The 21,964-nt window shown below is 30.5% G+C and overlaps 1 protein-coding gene across 3 annotated transcripts; it reads left to right on the top strand.

The window, feature by feature from the left end:
• Window positions 1–641: 641 nt before the first annotated feature.
• Window positions 642–14,901, top strand: LOC139809270 (uncharacterized). Of its 3 annotated transcripts, none has more exons than XM_071772027.1 (13): window positions 642–1,070; window positions 4,196–4,535; window positions 4,910–5,257; window positions 6,896–7,243; window positions 7,612–7,956; window positions 8,326–8,673; window positions 8,876–9,001; window positions 9,798–10,163; window positions 10,851–11,192; window positions 12,105–12,218; window positions 12,356–12,567; window positions 13,286–13,645; window positions 14,023–14,901. In XM_071772027.1, exons 2-11 carry the CDS (start codon window positions 4,327–4,329, stop codon window positions 12,483–12,485), a joined length of 2,676 nt encoding a protein of 891 aa, XP_071628128.1. In that variant the 5' UTR covers window positions 642–1,070; window positions 4,196–4,326; the 3' UTR covers window positions 12,486–12,567; window positions 13,286–13,645; window positions 14,023–14,901. The 3 variants fall into 3 exon arrangements, with proteins under 3 accessions (XP_071628128.1, XP_071628127.1, XP_071628130.1); XM_071772026.1 differs by having other exon boundaries at window positions 643–1,070; window positions 12,356–12,828; XM_071772029.1 differs by having other exon boundaries at window positions 677–1,070; window positions 9,810–10,163; window positions 12,356–12,828.
• Window positions 14,902–21,964: the final 7,063 nt, after the last annotated feature.

Consider the following 21,964-nt stretch of genomic DNA (forward strand, 5'->3'; position numbering starts at 1 on the left):
TGCAAAATATAAAATAAAATTTTATTACTGTTTTTTAACGCTATTTATTTGTTCGTCTATTCTGTGTTAATAAATTACATATATTAATGAATTTCATATATTAATATTGAACTCTGTTAATATTGTTCTCTGTTCCTTTTATTGTACGCAGCCTCTTAGAGTCGTAGTATAAGTATATACACAGTAGAGAGACTGAACTTTTTTGGTGGTAATAAATTTTATCCTACCAGGAATATGGCGGCCTGTATGTATGACAAAGAGAAAGATTCTTCTCTCTCATTCTCTCTTAAGCGTTCGTACAGCTCAGAAGATGGCGGCGAGTCCGTGACCTGGGACCCATTACATCAAAGGTGCCGACGCTCAGTGTCACTACTGTATGTACTTATACTAGGGTGCGTTCAGGAATTACGTTTAGGCGTACTTAGGTAACTCTAATGCTATAGTGTACGTAACTATAGCTTAGAGTCACCCAGGTTAAATTTCTGAACGCAGCCCTGTGTTAGAGTTACCTAGTAGGTGTGCCTAGGCGTAAGTTGAACGCACCCCTGCTGTAATTTACGACAACAACTGAATACCATTGACCAATCAAAAGTCTGCTAAACAGAGGGAGAACGATCGCAAAGCAATCCGTCTTTATCTTCTCGTGACCCGGGCGCTAGCATGGGAGTTCACATTCCAGTGTTGTATATAGTTCTATGGCTTAGTTTACACCGTAGAAACTCTTGATACGGGTATCAAGCTGGTGCGGACTAAGTGTTAGATACGTTTCTGTTTACATCGACCGTGTTAAATCATATTAGTGATTTTTTCAAGACGTTTTTCAATTTCGATTACGTATACAATGGTTTCAACTTGTATGTATCAAGCCAATCAGACAGCACATTAAGAATGCATTTGATACGCGTATCAACTTAGTCTGATGCAAGCTGTTCTCGAGTATCGTACCATTTCTGATACTCCGTCGTTTACATCAATCGTACCAATGGATTTGGTCCGAATATAATACTTGGTATGCGTATCAAATGCTCGGTGTAAACAAGATTACCGTTTACACGCTGAAACTTAAGACGGTAATCATATGTGTATGTTGGATATTCACTTGTCTGCCTATGCAGTTCGAGTTTTTATTCGTATATTCGATTTCATGTACAATTAAAATTTTAAAGCAAAAAAATCCTTAACAAAAATTCATCGCAATATCAAAAGGCTGATAATTGCGATCATATCCAAAATCAAACTACACACAAGCCCAGGAGTTTTAATTTTAACACAGATCTGTGCGACATTTTATTTCAAAGTATTTAACCTTTTTGCTATGGTGGCGTTGGCCGAACAGCGATTATTATGAGGTACGGCAGCACAGGCCACCAGCGTTTGCTTTGGAGCGAAGAAGTGCTATGACTCCACTGTTTTAAGGGTTCATGTCCAGTCAGGAAGCCGAAAAATAGGTGATTTTTGAGAATTTTTTTTGCATAAACTATAAGACTTGTCTAAAATTGGGTTGGTTTATGTGAGAGAATATATTTTTATGAATGTAACATAATTTTTTTAATAAAAAATATTAATAATTAAAAAAGATACGGCCATTCTTCTGAAAGAAAACTGGTTTTGCGGTGTCCACTGCTGCCCGGATCTGGATCATCTGAAATCAAAAAACCAAAAAGATTCTGTTAGTATATGAATATATCTTGCTCGTGAACGAAGGATTTTTTGAAAAAATAATTTTTGGCAAAATAGCGGCCGTTTTAAGGAAAAACGCAATTTTTCGGGCTCTTAATTTTTCGTTTTTCTTCAATAAAAAAAAAGTTTTTATTAAAAAAAAACCTTTGTTCACGAACAAGATATATTCATATATACTAACAGAATTTTTTTGGTTTTTTGATTTCAGATGATCCAGATCCGAAGCAGCAGTGGACACCGCAAAACCAGTTTTCCTTTAGGAGGATGGCCGTATCTTTTTTAATTATTGATTTCTTTTTTAATTATGTTACATTCATAAAAATATATTCTCTCACATAGACCAACCCAATTTTAAACAAGTCTTATAGTTTATGCAAAAAAAATCACTTATTTTTCGGCTTCCTGACTGGACATGACCACTTAACTCGTTGCATTAAAGATATATAATTTTTCAAGCATAAAAGTAAAACGGGATTTACATAAGTATAAAATTATATTTTAAAATTATATTTTATTATTATTTTAAACTTTGTATTTAATACGCTACAAGCAAAATTAGTACCGCAATACAGGCTATAGCCGGCACTAGTATCCACGAATGCACATAGATGCCGGCTACAGACAACATTAGGAGCAAAAAGGTTAATGCTTGTGGGAAATAATGATGACTTTTAATAAAAAATGCCGAGCAGATAGGTTGGCTAAAAACACCATTTATACAAAATGCGAATGCGTATTGTGAAGTACTTAATGTACATTATTCCATAGAATAGATTTTTAAATTAAAGTGATAAATAAATATAAACAACTTTAGTAGGTTTCATAAAAACTTACATTGCAAATATAATGACTAACACAAAATTCAGCATACACCGATTTCTAAAAAAATTATTTAATAGGTAATAGAAACGACTTTTTTCAAAAAAAGCTCTAAAAAGTATTTAAAAAATAAAAAAGAATTTGCACCGTTTTAAAAAAATTAAAAAGAATTTTTAAAAGTATTATTTTATACTTTTTAAAACTTTTACTTTTAAAAATTCTTTTCAATTTTTTTAAATCGGTGCAAAATGAAAAATACTTTTAAGAATCCCTTTCAATTTTTGAAGACTACGCCAAATTAATTTAGTAATTATTCTTCCGACATCAAAAATTGAAAGGAATTTTTAAAAGTATTATTCATTTTGCACCAATTTCAAAAAATTGAAAGAGATTTTTAAAAGTATTATTTTATACTTTTTATAGCTATTTCAATTTTTTTTTTTTTTTTTTAAATACTTTTTAGAGCTTTTTCTGTGAAGTCGGTTTTATTTTAAAAAAAATTTTTTTATTTCATACTTTTTTAGTTTTATACTTTTTTCATTAAATTAATATAAACAATTATTATCGCATATTTCCTTACTGCTCCGTACCCTGATGTTCTAGCGCGATATTTTACGTACTAAAACCTTCCTAGAGAATTGCTCTATAGGACAGTGAAAACCGCATTTATAAATCTGTCCAGTAGTTTTAGAGAAAATCGACATACATACATATAGAACCTCCTTTTTTGAAATCGGTTAAAAAATAATATGATGTTGGTCTCCATCCTCGCTATTATTCTTATATACTGGAAGTGTATAAACAACTGCCAGACCATTTTAGATATTGAACTCTGTATACGGATGTCCCCGGATATACAAGTCGAATACACTTATCTCACTTGAATCTCTGTATATTTAAGAAGTATATTGGTCATAAATATTTAAATATACAGGCCATGGAATAGGATATACATATTGGGATATAGAAACTCTTTATACACATACATAAATTGTGTATACCTTCTGATGTATACTTACCTGTATATACTTTTTCTCTAGAAAACACATACTAATTTCAAAAAAAGTAAAAAAACACGCGTAGTGTAGGTGCTTCATACAAAATTTTTATTGAAAAGGATTTTGATCTAATTTGGTCGTATAATTCCACTAATATTTCTTACTACAAAAACAATAACATCAAAAAAGCCCAGTGGATGTGATACAAAACACTTGGCACCAAGTGTTTTTTATGTGTGAATCTAAATAATAAAGAACCGGAACAGGTTGTATATCGCTGTTTTAAAAAAGAAACAGGTACACAACAAGTATAATAAAAAAACATTAAGAAAAACAGATGTTACTAATTTATCATATTTACTTGGCGCAAACCGTTTGATAATATTGTTTTTGTGGTAAAAAATACAAATGGCGTTATAAGACCAAATTAAATCAAATTTATCTTTCTTTAATAAAGATTTTGTATGGAGCACGTACATTTGGCGCGTTTTAATCTTTTTTTTTTTTTGAAAAATATAAGTTTTATATATATGTACGTTCTGGTAATTAGACAAATTTAAACTATATATCCATATATATAAACATACATCCTAATAAATAAACCATGCCTCTTTTTGTTTATTGTGACAAATTTTACAAACGCTTATTGTTGTGGCGATCACTGTAACACATTTAATATCAAACAATCTGTATTACAGAACAGTTGGTACGAAGAAAAAAACGTAGCAAGTTTTGGAATTATTTCGAGGAATTGAAACCTTTGCTGGAAAAGTGCACGACTTGTAAAAAAGAAATTAAGATACCTCATCCAACAAGACGCACAAAAATAATGAGAGCACACATATTAAATGTACATGGAATATCTATTGATGATGAGACTGTCACACTACCTGACGACTTAAAACAATATTACTCGGAGTTACCGGGACATAAGGCAAAATGTAATAATTGTGGCAAAGCAGTGTCTTTCTTAACAAATATTGAAAATTTACGAGTACATTTAAGAAGACATTCCACAAGAATCCTGAGTCGAAATAAGTAAGTACACATTTAAACATAAAACATTATTAAAATAGTAAAGACTATAAAATAAATATACTGATAAAACAATCAATAGCTAAAGAAAATTGTGCAAATAAAAATGTTTTTATCATCCATATAATATTTATTTGAAATTTTGATAATAAATGTGCACGTACACTTGGTGCGCTTTTTACCTTTTTTTGAAAAAGATATGTTTGGAGATTTGTACGCGATCTGATAATTAAATAAATTTTACTTATATATTCTTATAAACATAAATTCTAATAAATTAAACCATGTCTTTTTATGACTTTTGTGAGAAATTCTATACAAACGCTTGTTGATGCAATCGCTGTACCACATTTAATATCAGACAATCTGTATTACAGGACAATTATAAGGGCATCGAGAAGAAAACGCAGCAAGTTGTGGAATTATTTCGAGGAATTAAAACCTTCGCTGGTAAAGTGCACCACCTGTAAAAAAGAAATTCAGATACCTTATCGATCAAGGCTTGTGTCAATATTTAGAGCACACTTATCAATTAAACATGGAATATTTCTTAATAATGACACTTTTACACTACCTGACGACTTAAAGCAATATTACTCGGAGTTATCGGGATATAAAGCAAAATGTAATGACTGTGGTAAAACAATGTCCTTTTTAACAAATATTACACGTTTACGAAAACATTTAAGAAGACATTCCACAAGAATCCTGAATCGAGATAATAAGTAAGTACACATTCCAAAAATTATTAAAATACTAAAGACTATATAAAATAAATATGATGATAATACAATCAATACAATTGCTAAAGAAATTGCGCGAATAAAAGTTTTCGTCAAAGCATCCATATAATATTTATTTGCAATTTTGATCATAAATGTGCTTCTTAAATAATAATAATAAATTTTTTTTAAACCTAAAGTACATTCGTAAATTGCCAACGATAAAACAAACAATTAAATTTTCATCTCTTCCGGCTATAATTGGCAAACAATCATCGTCAAGGTTTGGACCATTGGTTTTGGTCCTCGATTAATTAAAAAAATTTTTTAATCAATCAATATATCGAATAAGCCATTTACAGTCCGAGCTTGGAACATAGTAGCTTAATATTGTTTAGTAGTTTAATATTATTTAGTAGCTTAATAATATTTTTTGCACACTATATATATTTTTTCTTCAACACTTAGTAAACTATTTGTTCTTCAATCTTAGTAACGTCAAAGTCAAAATACATCTGGTTTGTTCGTTCAATTACCTAAAGAAACAATAGAAAGAACAGGCGCACTTAAAAGGTTACGCCACCCCTGAGGCTCTAAAATCATACCTAACTTTGACGATTTATTACGAGTAAATGAATTGCTTTATGAAAAATCGGTTTAGAGGACTTTGTTAGACATGTATTGAAGAGTACAAAAATATTTCTTTTGCATTTTTTATGTACAAAATACCGGCGCCCTAGCTCAATTGCAGAACTATCTTATTTTGCAGATGCAAAACGATGTACAACATTCCCGTAACACGATTTATCCTAAACCAAATAAACAAAATCTTTATTATTACATGCAAAAGACTATCGAACTACGTAAGGATTTTTCGAAATATTGATTATTTTCAAAATGGCGCCTATTTTTAACACTAGCGTTTTAGACTAGTGTCTAAAAACGTTAATAACAAAAAAATGTTCAATATTGTGCAAAAATCCTACGTAGTTCCAAGCAGAATGTATTAAAAAATATTCTGTTAAAATTTTAAGTAAATCGGATAAAAACCGTTAGAGTTATGTTGTACACCGATTTAAAAAATGCTTTTTTGAAAAAAACGCATTTAAAGATTTCCAGATACATACTAATAACGTCGTGGAAACCCTGAAGCAGACGCTAGTAGAGCTGTATGCTTGTACAAATTGTATGCAGTAGGGTAGAGCGGGGTCAAAAGTAACGCGGGGCGAAAGTAACAACTCAAATATCTATAGTTAATACTATAGTTAATATCTATAGTTTATACTCAATACCCAGGCCGAGGCGTTCTGAGACACGTTATAGCTTGTTCAGCTTCATCCGTTAACCAACAGACGCATACGCATCTATGCCTATAACTATATTAGATATTTGAGTTGTTACTTTCGCCCCGCGTTACTTTTGACCCCGCTCTACCCTACATATTTTGACATCTATATTTTTCGATTAGAACCTATGTTTGATAGAAAAATAGTCCTATATACCTACGGAACTACTTGGCGGTGTGGCGAGATGCTTTACATAAATAAACCATGCTTGTTTTTTACCTTTGTGAGAAATTCTACAAACGCTTGTTGAGGCAATCACTGTACCACATATAATGTCAGACAATATGTATTACAGGACGGTTATGGTACCGAGAAAAAAACGCAGCAAGTTGTGGAATTATTTCGAAAAATTGAAACCTACGCTGGTGAAGTGCGCGACCTGTACAAAAGAAATTAAGATATCTCGTTTAAAGGAAATAAAAATAATGAGAATACACTTAAGTAGACAGTGTGACTTAAGTGGAATATTTCTCGATAATGACACTCACACACTACCTGACGACTTAAAACAATATTACTCAGAGTTACCGGGACATAAGGCAAAATGTAATAATTGTGGTAAAGCAATATCTTTCGTAACGAACAAGGCATATTTACGAAAACATTTAAAAAAACATTCCACAAAAATTTTGAGCCGAGATGAGTAAGTACACATTCAAAAAATTATTAAAATACTAAAGACTATAAAATAAATATAATGATGAAACAATCAATAGCTGAAAAAATTGAACGAATAAAAGTTTTTATCAGGGCATGCTTGTAATATTTATTAGCAATTTTGATCATAAATGTGCATGTACATCTGGTGCGTTTATTACCCTTTTTCTTAAATATGTTTAAAGATCTGTACGCGATCTGATAATTATGCAAATTTTATCTATATATCCGTATAAAGACATACATCGTAATAAATAAACCATGCTTCTTTTTTACATTTATGAGAAATTCTAGAAATGCATATTGAGGTCACTTTATTTGCATTCAGTATCAGACGATTAATCTGTATTACAGGACGATTATAACGGCACCGGCAAGAAAACGTAACAAGTTATGGAATTATTTTGAGGAATTGAATCCTTCGCTGGTAAAGTGCACGACCTGTAAAAAAGAAATTAAGATATCTCATCCAAAAAACCGTATAATAATATTGAGAACACATTTATTTAATGAACATGGAATATACCTCGATGATGACATTCGTAAACTACCTGACGACTTAAAGCAATATTATTCGAAGTTACCGGGATATAAGGCAAAATGTAATAATTGCGGCAAAACAGTATCCTTCTTAACAAATATTGCACATTTACGAACACATTTAAAAAGACATTCCACAATAATCCAGAGTCGAGATAAGTAAGTGCACATTCAAAAAATTATTAAAATACTAAAAACTATGAAATAAATGTAATGACAAAACAATCAGTAACTAAAGAATCTTGAGCGAATAAAAGTTTTTGTCAGGGCATCCATATAATATCTATATGCAATTTTGATCATAAATGTACATGTACACCTGGTGCGTTTTTTATATTAAAAAAAAATATGTTTAAAGATCTGTACGCAATCTGATAATTATGCAAATTTTAACTATATATCCGAATAAGCATACATTCTAATAAATTAAATGTGTCTTTATGACCTTTGTGAGAAAGGTCAAATTCTACGAACGCTTGTTGAGGCAATCACTGTACCACATTTAATATCAGACAATATATATTACAGGACGGTTATAATGGCACAGAAAAGAAAACGCAGCAAGTTGTGGAATTATTTCGAGGAAGTAAATCCTTCTCTGGTAAAGTGCACGACCTGTAAAAAAGAAATTAAGATACCTTATCCAAACAACAGCCGTACAATAATATTCAGAAAACACTTATTCAATAAACATAAAATATACCTCGATGATGACATTTTCTCACTACCTGACGACTTAAAAGAATATTACTCGAAGTTACCGAGATATAAGGCAAAATGCAATAATTGCGGCAAAACATTATCCTTCTTATCAAATTTTAAAAATTTACGAAGACATGTAAAAAGACATTCCACAAGTATCCAGAGTCCAGATGAGTAAGTACCTATATATCTGATTTGCCTGTTCAATCATTTAAAGAAAAAGCAGGCGCACTTAATGTGTAATTATTTGTTTTGCTTATATTATACAAAATAATAATACCTTGATATTTAATTATTTACTCTTTTGCAAAAGAATAATTTACAACGTTAATGTTTCAAATAATTCCATTTCTAATTGCACCGTATTTTAATGCAGACCAAACACTTCAATTACAACGGGTTTTGATACGAATCCTACTGCAGAATGTCAAAGCCAAGAATCACCTGGTTTGCCCGTTCAATCATTTGAACAAACGAGAAAAGAAACAAGCACACTTGATAAGTAATTATTCGATTTTTGAATATTATACAATGTAATGATATCCAAATATTTAAATATTGAGCTCTCTGCCCAAGTAAAACTTACAAGTATGAAATTTTAAATAATTTTATTGTCCACGTTCATTTTATTTGTAAATTTATATATCGAAAGTTTTACATTTTCATGATTCTTATGTTCTTGTAAAAAAAGGTAATATTCGTACAAAACATATGTTTAAAAAAAATTTTTTTTAAACGCGCCAAGTGTGTACATGCTTCTTACAAAATTATTATTAAAAAATTAATTGATCCAATTTGATCTTATAATTTCATTTGTATTTCTTACTACAAAAGCAATGACACCCGAAGGTTTGTATAATCAAGTGAATATGATAAATTAGTAACGTCTAATTTTTTAAAATAATGTTTCTTTATTATATTTGTGTACATGTTTTTTTTAGAATAAATACGCAACCTGTTTTTCTTTTATTATTTAGATTCACGCACAAAAAACACTTAGTGTGTCCTTTTTATGCTATTCGTGTGGCATATGCTACAAACATATTTGTGACAAAAAAGGTACGCCAAGTATTTTTGTTTGTAAATCTTTAAATAATAAAAAAACAGAACAAATTGTAAGAGAAAGTTATGTTTGGAGGTCTGTACACACGATCTAATAATTATGCAAATTTTAACTATATAGGTATAAATTCATATATAAACATACATCTTAATAAATCTACATCTCTTTTTTTCCTTTGTGAGAAATTCTACAAACACTTGACGGCGATCACTGTATTACACTTAATATCAGACAGTCTGTATTACAGGACGATTATAAAGCCACCGACAAGAAAACGTAGCAAGTTATGGAATTATTTCGAGGAACTGAAACCTTCGTTGGTAAAGTGCATAAAGTGTAAAGAACACTTTCATGTACCTAATGAAGCAAAACTTATGCGAACATTCAGAGGACACTTACTTAATGTACATGCAATATACCTCGATAATGACACTCTCTCACTACCTGACGACTTAAAGCAATATTACTCGGAGTTACCGGGATACAAGGCAAAATGTAATGATTGTGGCAAAACATTGTCTTTCTTAGCAAATATGGCACATTTACGAGAACATTTAAAAAGACATTCAATCCTTCCAACAAGAATCCAGAATCGAGATGAGTAAGTACACATTCAAAAAATTATTAAAATACTAAAGATTATAAAATAAATATAATGATAAAACAATTAATAACTGAAAAAATTGAAAGAATAAAAGTCTTTATCAGGGCATCAGTGTAATATTTATTAGCAATTTTGATCATAAATGTGCCTCTCAAAACGTGATAATAATAATCTTTTCATTATTTTGCATTTAATTTAAATAAATTTGTATCGCTTATTTTTACGTTCTTTTATACATCATAAATAAAGACAATTCAGAAAATTAGGTTAGGTATTTATTTGTTTGACATTAGTATTGCAGAAATTCGAGTAGATATATAAACTGCATGATTTTTAATAGTTTTTATAGATATTGAAATTAATGCGCGAAAGTATGTAGGTATATACAGGGTACTTTCTTTCTAATCACAAACGAAGAAACATTCATACAAACAAGTACACGTATACACACACATGTACACAACTCTCTAAAATACAATCAGTGTATTATCACTGAAAACAGTGATAAATCGATCACTGAACTATTTACAGTGGTAATTAGGTAAATTCAAACTATTATATCCATATAAACGCGTACGTACTAATAAATAAACCATGCCTTTTTTTACCTTTGTGAGAAATTCTGCAAACGCTTGTTGAGGCAATCACTGTACTACATTTAATATCAAATTATATGTATTACAGAACAGTTATGGTACCGAAAAAAAAACGCAGCAAGTTGTGGAATTATTTCGAGGAATTGAAACCTACGCTGGTAAAGTGCACGACCTGTAAAAAAGAAATTAAGATATTTCACCCAAAACACTCCACAAAATTAATGAGGCTGCACTTAAGTAAACATGGAATATTTCTCGATAACGACACTTTCTCACTACAAGACGATTTAAAACAATATTACTCGGAGTTATCGGGATATAAGGCAAAATGTAATGATTGTGGCAAAACATATTCCTTTATAAGAAATCCGACATATTTACGAGAACATTTAAAAAGGAGACATTCCACAAAAATCCAGAGTCAAGATGAGTAAGTACACAATCAAAAAGTTATTAAAATACACAAATACACGCGCATATGTACATACCCTTTACATATAAAAGAAAGCATCAGATTATCTGAAAGAGATTCTGATAGACACTCAGATTCTACTTCAAAGCTTTATATTTTTTTTTCGATTTTCTTTGGTTGTGACACGGAAGACATTTGTTCAGAATCATGAAAACTATAATAACTCAAAACGGAGCAACGGAGTGTTGACATGGGTCCCCTTTTATAACAAACGGTTTTTAATGTATCAAAAAGTTTATATTTTTATGGTTTTAATTGGTGACCGTATCCGTGATATGTTTAAACGCGTACTCACATTAAGACAGCCTTTATTAGAAATGATTTATTAGGAAAACGTTTTTTTTTCCGAGCGACTTTTATATAAGCGAGAGATAAGTAAAATACGACCGAAATAACATACAATCAAATTAAGGAAGAACGTTATTGTAACATACAAAATATCATAAGTTTCATTAGGAAGATACGCCATTTTATGGTCAGGACAGGAATCGGTAGCCTAATAAAATTATTTGTGTAAATTTACGTACATTTCTTTTATCTTATCTAAATCTAGAATAGAACAATTGCGTTAAAATAGCGTTTTTCTTTAACTTGATATTATATTATATCGGTCACTTATCTATCAATCACAAATTCAGTCTAGACACTAATTATGCATGACATTAGCATTACGGAAATTTGAGGTATAAAACATTTTCTCCCAATCTCTTTCTCTTTCTTCCTCTTGCTCACTCTCACTTACAAACTTCACTCTATTACGGTTCACCGTCAATAAGTACATAATAGCATTAATAATACGTACAGTTGTAATATTTCAATAATTATTATTTTTTTTATTTCTATTTTTAATTACACCATTTTTCTATGCAGACCAAGCACTTCAAGTTTACCGAATACTATGGATCCTTCTGCAGAACGTCAAGGTCAAGATATATCTGATTTGCCTGTTCAATCATTTAAAGAAAAAGCAGGCGCACTTAATGTGTAATTATTTGTTTCGCTTATATTATACAAAATAATAATATCTTGATAATTAATTATTTACTCTTTTGCAAAAGAATAATTTACAACGTTAATGTTTCAAATAATTCCATTTTTAATTGCACCGTATTTCAATGCAGACCAAACACTTCAATTACAACGGGTTTTGATACGAATCCTACTGCAGAATGTCGAAGCCAAGAATCACCTGGTTTGCCCGTTCAATCATTTGAACAAACGAGAAAAGAAACAAGCACACTTGATAAATAATTATTCGATTTTTGAATATTATACAATGTAATGATATCCAAATATTTAAATATTGAGCTCTCTGCCCAAGTAAAACTTACAAGTATGAAATTTTAAATAATTTTATTGTCCACGTTCATTTTATTTGTAAATTTATATATCGAAAGTTTTACATTTTCATGATTCTTATGTTCTTGTAAAAAAAGGTAATATTCGTACAAAACATATGTTTAAAAAAAATTTTTTTTAAACGCGCCAAGTGTGTACATGCTTCTTATAAAATTATTATTAAAAAATTAATTGATCCAATTTGATCTTATAATTTCATTTGTATTTCTTACTACAAAAACAATGACACCCGAAGGTTTGTATCAAGTGAATATGATAAATTAGTAACGTCTAATTTTTTAAAATAATGTTTCTTTATTGTATTTGTGTACATGTTTTTTTAGAATAGATACGCAACCTGTTTTTCTTTTATTATTTAGATTCACGCACAAAAAACATTTAGTGTGTCCTTTTTATGCTATTCGTGTGGCATATGCTACAAACATATTTGTGGCAAAAAAAGGTACGCCAAGTATTTTTGTTTGTAAATCTTTAAATCATAAAAAAACAGAACAGGTTGTAAGAGAAAGTTATGTTTGGAGATCTGTACACACGATCTAATAATTATGCAAATTTTAACTATATAGGTATATATTCATATATAAACATACATCTTAATAAACTACGTCTCTTTTTTTCCTTTGTGAGAAATTCTACAAACACTTGACGACGATCACTGTATTACACTTAATATCAGACAGTCTGTATTACAGGATGGTTACAATATCATCGAGAAAAAAACAGAGCAGAAAGTTTTGGAATTATTTCGAGGAACTGAAACCTTCGTTGGTAAAGTGCATAAAGTGTAAAGAACACTTTCATGTACCTAATACAGCAAAACTTATGCGAACATTCAGAGGACACTTATTTAATGTACATGCAATATACCTCGATAATGACACTCTCTCACTACCTGACGACTTAAGGCAATATTACTCGGAGTTACCGGGATACAAGGCAAAATGTAAAGATTGTGGCAAAACATTGTCTTTCTTAGCACATATGACATATTTACGAGATCATTTAAGAAGACATTCAATCCTTCCAACAAGATTCCAGAGTTGAGATGCAGTGTAAGTACACATTCAAAAAATTATTAAAATACCAAAGATTATAAAATAAATGTAATGACAAAACAATCAATAGATAAAGAAAATTGAGCGAATAAGAGTTTTTATCGGGGCATCCATATAATATTTATTTGCAATATGTTGATCATAAATGTGCACGTACACTTAATGTGTTTTTTACCTTTCTTTGAAAAATATATGTTTAAAGATCTGTACACAACCTAATAATTATGCATTTTAACTATATAGGTATATATTTCATATATAAACATACATTTTAATAAATAAACTACGTCTCTTTTTTTCCTTTGTGAGAAATTCTACAAACACTTGAAAGCGATCACTGTATTACATTTAATATCAGACAGTCTGTATTACAGGATGGTTCCAATAACATCGAGAAAAAAACGCAGAAAGTTTTGGAATTATTTCGAGGAACTGAAACCTTCGTTGGTAAAGTGCAAAAAGTGTAAAAACACTTTCATGTACCTAATAATCCAAAACTTATGCGAACATTCAAAGAACATTTATTTAATGTACATGAAATATACCTTGATGATGACATTCGTACACTACCTGACGACTTAAGGCAATATTACTCGGAATTACCGGGATATAAGGCAAAATGTAATAATTGCGGCGAAACAGTATCCGAAAACACGTTTGCCTTAATGAAAATCACAACATGGCATATAATCTCACTAAACTCCGTTGGTTACATGGGCACCATAAGTAGTGTTTACAATATTAATGACGAGTTCACACAACATACAGATTTCGAGATAATTGTAGTGACGACTCTACTCCGGTCTCCCTTACACATTCAAAAAATTATTAAAATACTAAAGATTATAAAATAAAAAGTAATGATAAAATAATAAATAGTTAAAAAAAATTGAACGAATAAAAGTTTTTGTCTGGCCATCCATATGATATTTATTTGCAATTTGAATCATAAGTGTGCCTCTCAAATCGCAATAATTATTATTTTTTAATTATTTCACATATAATTTAAATAAATATGAATCGCTTATTTTCACGTTCTTTTGTGCATCATAGATATAGGCAGTTCAGAAATTTAGATTAGATATTTATTTGTTTGACATTAGTAGGGGAGACCAGGGACAAAAAGTAACGCGGAATAAACGTAACAAACGCGATTACTAAAAAAAATGTCCAGAAGTATTATAATTATTTGAGAAAAATATCTTTATCTTGAAGAAATTATCAAGACTAAAATACAACGTTTTGCTACATGATTATGTTTGTTTTTATTTTTTTTACCATATTTCAAATCCACTCTGACCCCTCTGTTGTTACAACCCTGTATAGAGATAGGGATAACAATAACAACTCTCAATCTTCATAAAATTTGATTTCTTTATTTAATTACAAGATATGGAAATATTTCATCCATACTATAATGTAAGCAAAGAATGTGTTTACCTTATGAAAAAGTAAGAGTTTATATAGAAACAAGCAAATCGAAGACATCGATTCAAATGAGCAAAACGTGATGACGTTTGTCCCTGGTTGCAATTCGAGGCAGATATAAAATATATTATTTATACATAGTTCTTATAAGTATTCAAATTAAATAGCTCTATTTAATAAAATCTATATAAGACAACACAAATATGCCATCCGCATATTACATAGATGATTAATAATTAATAAAAATTCCTATTAGCCAACAGTCAATGGTTTTTTATAATATTTGAATATATGTTGTACCTCTACAAATGTCAGCATAGTAATATTAATGTTTTATTCGTTACCCTTGAGATTATTATTGTATATGTAGCACCAACTTAATTTATTCTGACTTATTCTACAATTTTTCGTGAGAACATTTTATCATTATCGACCGTTTTAATTACCGTTCCCGTCTTATGTCTAAAACGCATATTCACATTTTAAGACAGCCTGTATTATAATTATATGCATATTAGAAAAAATATCCCTTCCAGGCAACGTATATAAATAATAGATAAGTGAAATAGAACCGATATAATATACAATCAAATTAAGAAGAAACGTCAATGTAACGTTTAAAAAATCACAAGTTTAATTAGGGAGGTACGCCGTTTCACAGTCAGTACAGGATGGTAACTTAATATAACATTATTCATGTGAATTTATGTGCATTTCCTTATCTTAACAAACGCGCCATGCCGTTACAAACGGACTTGAAACCGTTGTTCACTCTTCATCACTAATCACAAGTTCAGTCTAAACATTAATTGTTTGACATTAGGATTACAGAAATTCGAGGTGTAAAACATTCTCTCTCCATCTCTCTCTCTATCTTTCTCCTTTCCTTTCTCACTTACAAAACTTCACTCCATATATATGACGGTTCACCGCTAATACATAATACCATTAAGTAATACGTACAGTTGTAGTATTTTAATAATTATTCCTTCTTTTCTATTTTTAATTACACCACTTTTCTATGCAGACCAAGCACTTCTAGCGAATACACTGTTGGAAAATTTGTGTTAAATATAACATAACATCACAATGTCCCAAACGGTCCGATCAAATTTTTGTGTTAATTTAACATAATATGAATGGTAACACCGATACTATGTTAAAATATTTCAACAGAAAGGAAATGTAATTCTGATCGTAATTTGAGGTTAATTATGTGTACAAGTAACATTACTTTCATGTTGAAGTTAATTAACTTAAAATTTATAGAAAAAGAGTGTTGATTTTATCTTGATTTTATCTATAATCTTAAGATTATAAGATTTAACATATTTAATAAATATGTTCATACATTAAATAAATGGTGTTACTTTAACATATTCTTTAAATTATTTTAATAATTTTACATTTTAAATTTGTTATGTTCAATTAACGTAGCAGGCATATGTTAAATCTACACATGTATGTGTTGATTATTTTACACATAAATTTTAACAAAACCTTTTTTAACAAACATAAAAAAATTTTCCAACAGTATAATAGTAGGGTAGACCGGGGACAAAAGTAACATTTGAGTTTAAGATTTTATAACAGTTAAATATAATATCTACGTAAAAAAGACCTGTACCTTTAGATGTAGTATTTATTTGACTACAAAATTTTCTTGTGCTGAATTCAGTAATGTAACTAGGAAAAAAGTTATTATTGTTTAAAGAATATGAGGAATACTGTTACAACCGTCCCAACCCCCGGGACAATTGTAACAGCAGAGGGGAACGATTGTACCACATCATCTATAAACAAAATAATGGTTATTTAGTAGGTTTATGTAATCAATCTTACGAATTTTCTATAAAAAATGCAACTTTAATGATAAAATAATTTGTTACATGACAATATCAGTATTTTTACATTATAGCAAACAAAAACAAATAATACTGTTTTCTCAACTGAAAGATTATTTATAATCATATATATTTAAAAATTAGGTTAAGTTGAAGTTGTCCCCGAGCAACGGGGACAATTGTAACGCTACAACTGTTCCCAGGCATTGATGTTACAATTGTCCCCTAATGATATTTTATGATTCGAAGTAAATTTTTTACATAAATATCTGGATGAAAGTCAATCGTATTATGCAAATCATCAACATAAATAATCACTAAAACATATAAAAATAAAACCTTATACCTTCGGCATAAAAAAAGAAAAATATTTCAGATTTTATGCACGTAAGAAAACTTACTTCAGGAAGGAAAAAAGTAACTTCTTCTCCTGCACACGTGCACGTTCCGCGAGGGGCGGCAATGAACTAAGGAACAAATGCCGCTCTATCTAGCGGATCTCGCCTCGCGGTCATACACATGTACCTTTTATAGTTTAAGAAATATTCACGATGTTACAACTGTACCCTGTTACTTTTGTCCCCGGTCTACCCTATGGATCCTTCTGCAGAACGTCAAAGTCAAGATACATCTGGTTTGCCCGTTCAATCGTTTAAAGAAACGATAGAAAAAACAGGCGCACTTAATGAGTAATTATTCGGTTTTTTTATATCACACAATATAATAACGTTTTGGTATTTAAATTTATACTCTTTTGCAAGAAAGTAATTTACAACGTTAATAATTTAAATAATTCCGTTTCTAATTGCACCGTTTTTCAATGCAGACCAAACACTTCAAGTTCAACGGCTTATATTATAAATCCTTCTACAGGAAAATATATATTCCTCTACGCCAAAGTCAAAAACAAGTACCATCTGGTTTGCCCGTTCAATCATTTAAAAAAACGGCAAAAAATATAGAAGTACTTGATGAGTAATTATTCGTTTAGAGTATAATGTAATGATATCCAAATAGTTAAATATTAACTTTTCTGCACAAGTATATTTTACAACTGTTACATTTTAAAAATAATTACACTCTCTCCTTTTTATTTTTAATCACATCACGTTTCTACGCACAGACCGAGCACTACAAGTTCAGCGGATTATGTTATAGATCCTTCTGCAGAACATCAAAGTGTAGAACCATCTGGTTTGCTCGTTCAATCATTTAGAGAAACAGCAAAAAATGCAGGAGTATTTGATGAGTAATTATTCGTTTAGTTTATACAGTATAATGTAATGATATCCAAATAATTAAATATTGATTTTCCTGCACAAGTATATTTTACAATTGTGACATTTTAAAAATAATTACTCTCTCCTTTTTATTTTTAATCATATCACATTTCTACACAGACCGAGCACTTCAAGTTCAGCGGATTATATTGTGGATCCTTCTGCAAAACATCAAAGTGTAGAACCATCTGGTTTGCTCGTTCAATCATTTAAAGAAACAGCAAAAAATGAAGAAGTATTTGATGAGTAATTATTCGTTTCACCAAGACCATGGGTTTTGGTCTTTCTAAATTGATGTAATTTTGATGCTTATACAATAATACATTAAAATAGAGTTTCTCCCTAATTTGATTGATATCATATCGGTGTTTATACCCTTATCTATTATAATCACAAAATCAGTCTAGACATTAATTGCTTGACATTAGCATTACAGAAATTCGAGGTATAAAATATTCTCTCCCTATCTTTTTCTCTTTCTTCCTCTTGCTCACTCTTACTTATAAAACTTTACTCCATTACGGTTCACCGTCAATAAGTACATAATAGCATTAAGTAATATGTACAATTGTAGAATTTTAATAATTATTATTTTTTTTAATTTTTAATTACACTACTTTTCTATGCAGACCAAGCACTTCAAGTTTAGCGGATAATAATATAGATCCTTCTGCATACCGTCAAAGTCAAGATACATCTGATTTGCCGATACAATCACAATTAAAGAAGCGATAGAAAAAACAGGCGCACTTGATAAGTAATTATTTGTGTTGTTTATATCATACAATATAATAATATCTTAATATTTAAATATATTTACTCTTTTGCAAAAGAATGATTTATAACATTAATTTAAACAATTCCATTTCTAATTGCACCGTATTTTAATGCAGACCAAGCAACTTAAGTTCAACGGGTTATATTATGGATCCTTCTACAGGAAAATATATTCCTCTGCATCAGAGTCAAGAAGAAGTACCATTTGGTTTACCAGATTCACAACACCTTTTTTATACGGAAATGTTCGACTTTTGAATGCCTGTAGAGTGTATGCGTTTGATATTTCATTCGTACAGTTTGTATGCGCGTGTAGTTAAATAGAAAGAGAAAGAGAGAGTGATGCGGGGTCTAATAAGAAGCAAAGCCCCTGATGAGGGGTGTGGGGTCGAAGCCCCCCACATAACATAAAATTAAAATGACAATAAAATTTAAAAAAAAAATAAATAATTTTAATTATTGCACTAAATCTGATTGATCATGAAGGTTATATAGGTACGTGGTTTCGTACCGGTTTTTAGATTTTGTCGATAATAAACATTGTTCTGCATTTTTAGCTGCTTCCGAGATTTCATTTAGTGTGCCAAACACAGAAAACACATCATTACTGCTATCACTGCTATCACTCGAAACCATTTTTTGCTCGAAACCCTCTTATTTTCTCTTTCCAAACAGTAAGTAACTTCTCTTTTGTTCTCTTTCCAAACAGGAAGTAACCGCGACGATATATAATATGCGCAAGCGCATTGCGGGCGATTGAAAGCCACTATCTTTGTCTCTCGCACAATGTATATTTTTCTCTCGCACGATGTTGGACTCGATGCTCAATTCCCCTTCCATTTATGGGAGCTTTCCAGCAAGCGACACAAGTCGATACAAACGTCGTTTTATCTTTCTTTTTTGGCAATGAGTAACAAAGACAAAACGACACTTGTGTCGACTTGTATGTGTGTGTGTGTGTGTGTGTGTGTGTGTGTGTGTGTGTGTGTGTGTGTGTGTGTCACTTGCTGGAAAGCTCCCTATATATGTTCTAAGATTTGCCCGTTACTTTACTTTCTGCTCGGTATACGGGGCAGAAAGTACCAATTTTCCTCCCTGTTTAGCGGGAGGAAAGTAACAACTTTCCTCCCTAGGGCGGAAAGTAACGACTTTCCTCCCTGTTGAGCGGACGGAAAGTAACAACTTTCCTCCCTGGCGTGAAATTGGCCACTTTCGCCCCTCTCTACAGGCATAAAAAGTCGGACTTTCCGAGGAGGTGTTGTAAAAAATTTTTTAATGCAAAAACCGACCACAAAAACCGACTGAAAATATGAAGATGCGTAATTGTGCATTGTTTATGCGGTACGCATCTTGAAAATGTATCAAATAAGATATACAGAATAAATGACGTGAGATCCAAAAAAAAATAAACTTCCCACACAATTGGTATTAGAATTAATAAATAATCGCGTTGTTATAATTAAATGACATTAATTGACATATATGTAAATCTTTATAAACTTTTATATCGATATAAATATATCTCGTCATATTTTTTATTTTCTACAAAAATTTATTTTTAATATATTCATATATATTACTAAACTGAATATATAATTGTATTATACGATCAATTCTAAAGTAATTACCAAGTTTCAGCGTTTCTTGACAGAATATTTACAATCTCACGTCATATATTACTTGACTGGTATAAAGTCAATTTCTTAATCAAAAATAGATGGATAGGCTACAAATAATTAGGGTAAAATTGATGCTTTGTTAAAATAAATTTTAGTAATTAATAACTAATAATCATTATATCGCGTTTTCTATAAAATAAATTGCATAATAAAACCAAAATATTTCTTATTCTTTTTATTATATATTTATATTACTTCCTCGATTTTTATAATATTTAATCTTGGCTAAGTATATGAAAAAAAATAGGATATAAATAACACAAATTCTAACTAATTCATAGTTTTTCCCTATCTACAAAATTATTTTATTTTATTTTTGTAGCATAATATTTTACTCTTTCCTCTTTTGTTCGAGAAAAATAATACAAAAATAATTTTATAAAAAATCTAAATAAAAATTTTACATTTTCAAAATTATTACTTTAATTGTGATAGTATTACTTTACTTTATATTTTTTTGTGTTTCTCAAAAATTGTATTACTCTAATTGTAAATAGAATTAATCTACGTAACAAAATTTCGAAAATTTAACTTACTGTGTAATTTACTAATTTACTAACTTAAATTCGCGAAATAAAATTCTGATTCAATATAATATTTTATTTAGAATTTAAAAGTTTATATTAAAAATTTATTTATATCAAGAGACACGGTAGTGTCTCGCGCCAAGTACACGCGGAGCGAGACCGACCGTGACTCTTTTACGCGACGCGACGGGTTGCGAGTACCCGAGATGTTGAGATCTCGATAACGAGTGAACGGATCAAGTTCTAAGTAGGCTTGATCGATAGCTTGGGGTCCAATTAGGGGGGGGTTTCTCTCATAATATTCCGCTACGTGCCCTACGAGCGGAGATATTGCGACGCAAAGTCCAAATGTGAAAATTTATTTTTAAGATACGTATACTTCTTCTAACGCCGACGTTCTTGTATGATGACGTCATAATCAGAAACGTCCCTTTCACTTTTTCGACGCTGGCGGCGCAGGTATCGCCAGTTTCGATATCGCGCGCGTATTTCGAAATTAGGTCGATAGACTTATCGGTCAAAAGGAAGATTTCTATTTAGGTAAATTAGGTAGTATAATATATAATATATATTGTTGAGTCAACGGAAAAGAAGGTTCTCTACGCTTGGCAGAAAGTGCCGCTAGGGAATTTTTAAGTCGATTCTTATGAATCAAGCTTGAATTCGATGTCTAGGTATCCCAGGTTGCCGATGACAAGGTCCAGATAGTGCGCTTTATAGTTTTCGGTGTCCAGGTGTAATAATACGTTGAATTCGATGTCTACGTGTCCCAGGTTGCCGA

Source organism: Temnothorax longispinosus, chromosome 3 (genome assembly GCF_030848805.1).
Source record: "Temnothorax longispinosus isolate EJ_2023e chromosome 3, Tlon_JGU_v1, whole genome shotgun sequence".
Taxonomy (NCBI): Eukaryota; Metazoa; Arthropoda; class Insecta; order Hymenoptera; family Formicidae; genus Temnothorax; species Temnothorax longispinosus.